At 50.1% G+C, this 9,483-nt stretch overlaps 1 protein-coding gene across 1 annotated transcript; it reads left to right on the top strand.

Moving 5' to 3' along the window:
* Positions 1 to 285: 285 nt before the first annotated feature.
* LOC138419445 (galectin-7-like) lies at positions 286 to 2,465 on the top strand. Its single transcript, XM_069552326.1, has 4 exons — positions 286 to 350; positions 746 to 834; positions 1,461 to 1,662; positions 2,299 to 2,465. The coding sequence occupies exons 1-4, from the start codon at positions 336 to 338 to the stop codon at positions 2,410 to 2,412; spliced, it is 420 nt and encodes a 139-aa protein (XP_069408427.1). The 5' UTR covers positions 286 to 335; the 3' UTR covers positions 2,413 to 2,465.
* The last annotated feature ends 7,018 nt before the right edge of the window (positions 2,466 to 9,483 follow it).

Below are 9,483 nucleotides of genomic sequence, written 5' to 3' on the forward strand. Positions count from 1 at the left end.
CTTCTCTCTCCACCAGGCAGCAGGAAGGTAGGGCTGGAGGGATAGTGTCTCAACAAGCCTTCCATGCTGTGCTGTTATGGTTATTATTGCTAACTGTTCCTATCACTATTAACTCAAAGGGGAGGGACCGTACACCTGGGAACCCTCAGGACGGCAGGGGCATCAGAGGCCCTGGAAAGAGGGTGCTGGGCCAGCATGGCCCCAGGGCCAGGGTCTGTGCCAGGTGTGGGTGGTGGGTGTGGAAAGGGTGAGTCACCAGGGCCAGGCACGCCCTGCTTTGACTTAAGGTCCCAGCAGCCATACCCCCACCGCCACTGCATCCCGCTGTTGCAGCCATGGCCGGGAGCTTTGTGAGTACTCGCGGTGTGGCGGCTTGAGGGGTTTGGACCCGAGGCTGCACTGGCAGAGGGGAGGGGCTGGGGCTTGGCTGAGGGCTCCTGTTTCAAGGAGAAAGTGGGTGTCCCGGTGTGCCAGGATGTTCTGGGCTGTGGTTTCTGGGCTCACCCAATCCATCCCCATGCTCCCACCCCTCCCCCCATTGGTTCCCCCTGCTGTCTATCTTTCTGTCCCTCTGAGTATCTGCCTGCTGAGTCCCCGTGTTCCTCTGCGCCCCTGGCTCTCTTTCCCGTGTCTCTGTGCCCTTTCTTCTCTCTGATTCTGCTGCTCTGGGTCCTGCTCATGTTCTCCCACAGCTGACCCACTTGTCTCTCTCCTCTGCCTCCCTGATCCACTCTGGCTGCTGCAGAACGTCCCCCACAAGACCGCGCTGCCCGAGGGCATCCGAGTGGGCACCGTGTTGAGAATTCGTGGCTTAGTCCCCGACAAGGCTGGCAGGTGAGACCCCCGAGCCTCAGCAGTAACGGGTGGGAGGTTTCCAGGCTCACTGAACCCCACTTTTACAGCCCAGAGAACAAAGCCCCAGGCCAACTTTGCCCACCAGGATCTTGGAATCCCCAGGCTATTTCTGCCCTTCTAGAATCTGATGTCTTCACTTATCTGTCCCATGACTGTGCAGGTGGGTCCCTACATCATTCCAAGAATCTGGGCATTCTAGGGCAATCATATGACTTCCAGTCTGAGTCCACAGCCACTTTGGAAATACCATCTGTGAATCAGAGGTGCCCTGGGCATATGGAAGGCATAAGCAATCAATCCTACCACTACTTGGGTCGAATCTTCAGGATCTCTGAGAATCTACTGTGCCTGGGAATACTGGGGTCCCTCGTCTTGTTCTCAGCCCTCTGGGAACCGGGAGCACCCTCGTCTTCAGGACCTTGACTCCTTGGTCCTCTCAGACTCTGGAAATGAGGGGGACCCAGGCCCTGGTCTAGGTGGATGTGTGTCCATGGCCTCCAGTCCATCACCCCTTTTCCCCTGGTGTGGCTCTCAGGTCCCTCTAAATATGCTCTGGCGTAGGGCTAATTCTCTATTGGACGCCCCTCTCTTCCACCACCTGCCAGGTTCTACGTGAACCTGCTGTGCAGTGAGGAACCAGGCAGTGATGCCGCCCTGCATTTCAACCCCCGCCTGGACGAGTCCACGGTGGTCTTCAACACCCTGGAGCGCGGCACCTGGGGTGCAGAGGAGCGGGGCTCAGGCATTCCCTTCCAGCGAGGGCAGCCCTTCGACGTCCTCCTCATTGCCACCGAAGAAGGCTTCAAGGTGCGTCTCTTCCATAGGGCGGGCTCCGACACCCACATCTCTTCCCTTGGCAAGGCCAGGAAGGCCCCTGGCAGAGGTTGGGAGCAAAGGTGTGGCCAAGGCTGGGCAGGGCCTCCCCAGTTCCTCACCTCCCCTGGCACAAGCGCACTGGTGTCAGAGAGCAGGCGTGTAGCAGTGCCAAGGACCAGAGAGGGAGAGCCAAGTCCCCAAAAGGTGGGTTTCCAGCCGGGAGGTGTAGACATCCTGGATTCTATTCCCTGTCCACTGGAGACCGAGGTAGCGGCTCTGGGGCAGGAGAATGGATGGATTGGGAGACAGGGAAAGTGCAGGGGGTGGTCGCTGCAGATCTGCTACCACCCAGGCAGTCTTCACTTCCAATCTGCACGTCGAGGGAGGCAATGAACCCCAGCAATGTGGCGACCACATGCACAGCTAAACCTTAAAAGCACTCCGGTGTCAACAATAAATTAATTTAATCCTCAGGACAATGGGTTACAGTGAACAGTAGCCATTTCCCCAAAGAGACCCTGGGGCCTGACAGGGTTCCCTGAGTGTCCAGGTCACGCCGCGTGGATACGAGGCGGGAATGACCCCGCAGTTGCCTGGGGAACCTTAAGCACCCTCTCGCCCCTGCAGGCGGTGATCGCAGACTCTGAATACCACCACTTCCGGTACCGGATCCCGCCAGGGCGCGTGCGCGCGTTGGAGGTGGGCGGGGACCTGCAGCTGGAGTTGGTGAAGATCTTCTGAGCCTTCCCAGGAGGGCGGGCGGAGACCGGGGGCAGGGGTCTTGGATGGCAAATAAAGTCCTTAGTCGCTCATCTGTGGGCCGCCCTGTGTCAGTGTCTCTTTCATATGGACGCGAGTAGCAGGTTCAGAGAGGTGAAGACACTGATTAAAGGTCACACAGCAATGCCCTAGCCGGGGCGGGTCTAGGCCTAGATCTCCCAGAACAAGGCAGGCGCTGTCCCTAGGAGCCTAGGGAGGGTCGCGATCTGGTGGGGGTGGGGCTTTGACTCGCCTTCCTGCTGCACTTTGCGGAGCAGCCAGGTGGTAGTGCGATGAGGGTGAGCCGATAAGAGTTTGGAGGGACCCTCCCTCATGGGCTTCCCTGATAATTGAGTAAAGAATCCGCCTCCAGTGCAGGAAACCCGGGTTCGATTTCTGGGTCGGGAAGATCCACTGGAGAAGGGATAGGCTACCCATTGCAGTATTCTTGGGCTTCCCTTGCGGCTCAGCTAGTAAAGAATTCACCCGCAATGCGGGAGACCTAGGTTCGATCTCCGGGTTGGGAAGATCCCCTGGAGGAGGGAAACGCTACCCACTCCAGGATTCTGGCCTGGAGATTTCCATGGACCATAAAGTCCATGGGGTCGCAAAGAGTCGGACACACGGAGCGACTTTCCTTTTCTGAGCCCTGCCTTGGCTTTCCTGGTGGCTCCAGCAGCCTGCCAAGGCAGGAATCGCGGTTTCAATCTCAGGGTCGGAAGATCCCGGGAGGACACGGCAACCCACTCCAGTGTTCTTGCCTGGGAAATCCCATGGACAGAAAAGCCTGTAGTCCATGGGGTCGCAAAGTGTTGGACACGACCGAGCGATTGAGCACACACACACACACACACACACACACACACACACACACACAAGCCTTCCCTTGGCGCCCCCTTACGGGGGTGTAACAGACCCCCCAATCGGTTCGTCTGCAATCAGGTCCCTTGGGGACCTCAGGTGAGTGAATCTCAGGCTCCCTGCGCGGATTCCCAGCTTCTTGTCTTTCCCCAGCTTCCCCCACCTCCAGGCGGCTGCAGTTGGCTTCACGAGCGGTTCGGAAGCAAATCGGACTTCGCCTGCTTCCCAGACTTTTGGCAGTCGGGTCGGGACAGGCTCCCGCCCTTTGTGCCTCGGGGCAGAAGCGCACTGGAGCGCCAGCCTCCCGGCGGAGGAGAGGCGGGACGCGAAGGGCGAGTCTCCCATGTCGAGTGGGTCCACACACTTCGTCCTCCTGGGCTCACCCGAAGGCCGCGAGCGTCCCACCCCCCTACCCGGTCTTACCCGAGATTCTACGGGAAAGGGGGAGCTGGGTCCCTGCAGACGCCCAGTCTCCCCCCACTGCTCCCACCCCGCGACCTCCAGGTTGGGATTATCTGGTTTCAGTGGTTCTCTGGGCCGCCACTGAAGGGCTCTGGTGGGGGGCGGGGGTAGCCAGGGCCACGCGATCACCCCCAACCCTCTCAGCGAGGCGCTCGCAGCTGCCGGGGCTGTCACCTGCAGATGGAGCCGGGAGGGTGCAGGGTGCCAGCCGCGCACGGAGGGCTGGGCTGGATTCTGGAAAAGTCCGGGGCCGCGCCTCTGGCGGGATGCACCCAGCTTCCGTGTCCATGGAAGATGTAAGAGACGTGGGTTCTGATCCTTGGGTTGGGAAAATCCCCTGGCGTAGGCAATAGCAACCCATTTCAGTGTTCTTGCCTGGAAAATTCCATGTCCGCTACAGAAGTTTAAAACTTGCTGAGCCTCGCTTAAGAACAGAGGCTAAGCAAGCTGGGACTGGCTCCCGACTGAACCTAGGTTGGTGGGAAGACCAAGCCCTGCTGCGCGGGGCTTCAGCCTTTTCTGGACCCATTTCTTCTGGTCCTTGGGACCCTTCGGCTGAAGTCACCCCACCCCAGGTCGGGCTCTTGAGAGTGTGTCTCTGGATGAATCGTGGAATGAAGGCTCCCCTCTCCCAGTGGAAGACCCGGGAAAGTCTGAATTCCCCTGGTCCCCTGGGCTCATTTTTTTGTTTTTGTTTTTGCCTGTTCAAGGATATATACCTGCTGTGCTTAGTCGCTCTGTCGTGTCAGACTTGTGACCCCACAGACTGTAGCCTGCCAGACTTCTCTGTCCATGGCGATTCTCCAGGCAAGAATACTGGAGTGGGTTGCCATGCCCTCCTCTAGGGGATCTTCCCAACCCAGGGATCGAATCCAGGTCTCCCGCATTGCAGGCAAATTCTTTACCATCTGAGCTACCAGAGACATGTACACACACACACACACACACACACACACACACACACAGAAGAGATCTGGTAGCTCAGATGGTAAAGAATCTGCGTGCAACACAAGATACCCAGACTTGATCCCTGGGTTGGGAAGATACCCTGGAGGAGGAAATGGCAACCCACTCCAGTATTCTTGCCTGGAGAATCCCATGGACAGAGGAGCCTGGTGGGCTACAGTCCATGGGGTCACAAAGAGTCTGACACCACTGAGCAACTAAACACACATGTACACACATACAGAAACCCCTCCTAGCAGCTTGCTGCTGCTGCTGCTGCTGCTGCTGCTGCTGCTAAGTCACTTCAGTCATTTCCGACTCTGTGCGACCCCGTAGACGGCAGCCCGCCAGGCTCCCCCATCCCTGGGATTCTCCAGGCAAGAACACTGGAGTGGGTTGATGGATAACTATCACCTATTCTGAAGACCCCAATCGCAATTACCATGGTGCCAATGACTACTTTCCACCGCAAACTTGGAAATTTGTATCGTAAGTGTATGTAGTAAGTAGCAGCAGCATCCATCCACGTAGATTTCCTCTTTTTCACTGTGGCCTTACAGTGGACATGCAAGAGAATGTTCTTGTTTGTGTGGAAATACCCAGTAAAGTATTTGAAGGCGATCAGGCAACATATTGGCAACTAACACTCAAATGCATGTAGGAAAAAAAAAGTTTGTACTGTGCTTACAACTTTTTGTGTTTGTCATTTCAAAACAGAAAAATATAAATATATAAAACATGCATATGAAAGTCCTCCTTTATAAGAATAAACTTCTGTTACCAATGTGTTCATTTCTTGTGTTTCTTTCTAAAACTCCGTACTTCTTGCTTTAAAATATGTTTTATTATCTACCTTTTTAATATATATAAATATTTTATTATTTACTTACTTTTTGGCTGTGCCGGGTCTTCATTGCCGCTCTCTAGTTGTGGTGAGCGGGGCTACTGTCTAGCTCCGGGGCTCGGGCTACTCTAGTTGTGATAGCTTCTCTTGTGGACGATGGGCTCTGGGGCACGTGGGCTTCAGTATTTGTGGCACACCAGCCCGGTTGTCCCTTGGCAGGTGGAATCTTCCCAGACCAGGGGTGGAACCAGTGTCCCCTGCATTACAAGGCAGATTCTTTCTTTCTTTCTTTTTTACAAGGCAGATTCTTAACCACTGGACCACCAAGGAAGTCCTCTCTATACTCCTAAACTCATGCATATGCAGTTTTCCCACCTCTCCCTGCATAAAATTGAGCTCTCCACCTACTCACTTTGGTTTGGTCACTTAGCAATATATATGTGTGTGGGGTTTTTTTTTTATTGTTTTTTGTTTGTCTTTGCCATGCATCTGGGGATGCAGGATCTTAGTTCCCTGACCAAGGATAGAATCCCTGCCCTGCTGCAGTGAACTCGCCAAGTCCTAACCACTGGAGCTCTAGGCAGTTCCCTACATGTGTATCTTTGATGTGTATATTTGATGTATTGACCCTTGTATTATTATGAAATGTTCTTCTTTGTCTCTAGTAAAATTTTTTTAACATCTGTTGCACTGATACCAATTTTGTCCTCATTCTCTTATGCTTACTGTTAGCATGGTATTTTTCTTATCCTTTTACTTTCAACTTTTTTATGTCTAAAAAGTTAGATCTAAAGTACAAATAAGCATATGCTTGGGTCTGACTTTCTTATTCAGGCTGACAGTGTATTATTATCTATTGCTTCATAACAGATTATCCCATTAACATCATAAAATAACGCATATTTATTGTCTTACCGTTTCTGAAGTTTGGAGTCCAGGAGTGGCTTAACTAGGTGGTTGTGGTGCTGAGTTTTCATGAAGCTACAGTCAAACTATCAGTGAAGTTGCTGTTATCTGAAAGAAGTTTTGGCAAACTATGGTAGTGGGCTAAATCCACCCAATGCCTGTATTTGTAAGACTCACAATCTAAGAATGATTTCCACACTTTAAAATAGCTGGGAAAAAGTGAAAAAGAAAAAAAAGAATATTTCACAACACTGAAAATGATGTGAAATACACATTTCAGTGTCCATAAATAGTTTTATTGGGACATAGTCATGCTCTTTCATTTATGTATTGCCTATTGGCTGCTTTTGTGCTTCACCAGTGGATTTCAGGAATTTTTCAGGTCACCCACAACGCCTAACGGGTTTACTATGTGGCTTGGCAACTTAGGAGTAAAGACTCTGCCTGCCAGTGCAAGAGACTCTGGTTTGAATCTGGGTTGGGAAGATCTCCTAGAGAGGGAAATGGCAACCCACTCCAGTGTTCTTGCCTGGAAAATCCCATGGACAGAGGAGCTTGGCCAGCCGCAGTCCATGGGGTGGCAAAGAGTTGGACACGACTTAGTAACTAAACAACAGAACATTATAGAAAAAGTTTGCAACCCCTATTCTAAAGGCTTGACTGGGATTGGAAGAGCTTCTCCAAAGAGGGCTCATGCATGTGAGTGCTGGCAGGAGTTCCGTCTCTCGCCACATGAACACTTACCTAGGACTGTTCAAGAAGTTACTGACTCCTCGGGGAGGAGTGATGGAAAAGTGTCGCCAACAGAACAAGCTAAGACAGAAGCTGCAGCGTTTCATAACCCAGTTTGTGCCGCTGCTTCTGCCATATTCCTCTAGTCACACGCAGCAACACTGGTAGTTTGGGAGGTGTTCACACAAGGGTGTGAGTATCGTTGGAGGCCACTTTGGAAGCTAACTACCACAGATGGTCTCTGACTTTTGGTTGGAATGTTTATTTCATTCACGCTTGAGGTCATGACTGATATGGTTGGCTTTATGGCTGCCGTTTTGCTGTCTGTTTTCACTCTCTGTGACTCCTTCACTACCTTCTTCCGTGTTAAACAACTTTTAGTATACTATTTCAATTCCTCCGTTGATTTTTAAAAAAAATATATATTTTGAAAGCTGGTTCTTAAATGGTCACTCTAGGGATGACAATATTTACACTGTAAATTATCACAGTCAACTTTAGGTTAATACATATTGAATTCCAGTAAAATATAGCAGACTTGTTCCAACCTATCTCCATTTCCCATCTTATTTTGTGCTACTGTTGTTACATCACATCCATATATGTCATGCACTCTACAACACAGTGTTATAATTTCCACTTTTACAATCACATTTTTAAAGAAAAAAAAAACAAAGAAAAACAGTCATTTTAAAAAATGTTTATCCACATATTTATAATTTCTAGGATTCTTCATTTCTTTCTTCCTGCGGATTTGATGTCATTTTCTTTCAAAGTGAAGGACTTTCTTTAGCATTTCCAACAGGGTAGATCAGCTCACAATGAACTGATTTTTGTCTACCTGAGAATGTCTTTTTTTTGCCTTCAGTTTTGTTTTTTTATATTTATTGAGCTATTTTATTATTTTTGGCTGTGTTGGGTCTTATGTGGTATGCGGAACCTTCCTGTGGCCTGCAGGACCCTTTGTTGCAGCACGCTGGCTTCCCTGTAGTTGTGGCAAATGGGTTACAGAGTGCTCTGTGGTGTGGCCCGTGGGCTTAGCTGCCCTGGGGCATGTGAGAATTTAGTTCCCCAACCAGGGATTGAACCCTCATCCTCTGCATTAGCAGGAGGATTCTTAACCACTGGACCACCAGGAAGTCCCTTGCCTGCAGTTTTAAAATCTAGTTTTGTTGAATATAGAATTATTGACAGTTTTCTTTTCTTTAGCACTCTGAATAAGTCATTCAGCTGCATTCTGGCCTCCATTGTTTCTGTGAACAGTTAGTTGTTTCTGTAAACACATGCTGTTCCCCTGTTTGTGTGGAGCTGTTTTTCACTTGCAGCTTTCAAAATTGTCCTTGTCCTTTCTCCTCCTTCCAGCAGTTTGACTGTGCTGGGTCTAGGTACGGATCTCTTTGTATTTATCCTCCTTGCAGCACATTGAGCTTCTTGGATCTAGAATCTAATGTCTTCCATGAAATTGGGTACGTTTGCAGCCATTATTTCTTCAGACATTTTGCAGCAGTGATACAGAACCAGACACGACCTCACCAGCTCTTTGGGGGCCCCTCTCCCTAAGCCCCTCTAGGCTCACGTCTGATGTGTATCTCCATGGCCATTCCTGGGCAGTGACTGTTCAGTGCGACAAGAGAGAGTCCAGAAGGAGGAGCCTCGGCCTGGAGGTTGCCCAGGTCATCCCTCCTCCCTTCCTGACTCCTCCTAGCATCCATCCAGGGTCTGAGGGCCCCCAGAACATCTTTTATCAGAGTCTGACCAATCCACAGAATCATCTGGAGAACTAAATGAACATATTGGTGCCTGGAACCTGCTACTGATATACCAGGCTGGAACATATGGAATAATTGATATTTAAGCACTTTTAAACATACAAAAATGGTATTTTTATATAGTTTAATATAAACTATTAAACTATGGTTTAATAACTATTTTTATATAGTTTTTATATAGTTTAATCTAATCATGGGGTGGGATCAGATATCAATATTTTTTAAAAGCTCCCCAGGAGATTGCGATGTAGAACTGTTTGAGAACTAGACTAGGTGAACGAATGAGACAATAAACTGAATGAGCAACTGAGTGGGCACTGACAAATAACTGGGAGCAAGCAAGTGAATGAGTAAAAGAACAAGAGGGAATAAATGGATGCATGAAAGTATAAATAAATGACTTGCTAAATCAACACAAAGCTGATAATAAAGGGATGTCTGAATAAATGGCAGATGGTTGGTGGACATATGAAGAGATAAATGGGTGAGTACACAGTTGGGAATGGATCATGAAGAGATGAAGGGATGACTGGA

Source organism: Ovis canadensis, chromosome 14, assembly GCF_042477335.2.
Source record: "Ovis canadensis isolate MfBH-ARS-UI-01 breed Bighorn chromosome 14, ARS-UI_OviCan_v2, whole genome shotgun sequence".
Classification (NCBI taxonomy): Eukaryota; Metazoa; Chordata; class Mammalia; order Artiodactyla; family Bovidae; genus Ovis; species Ovis canadensis.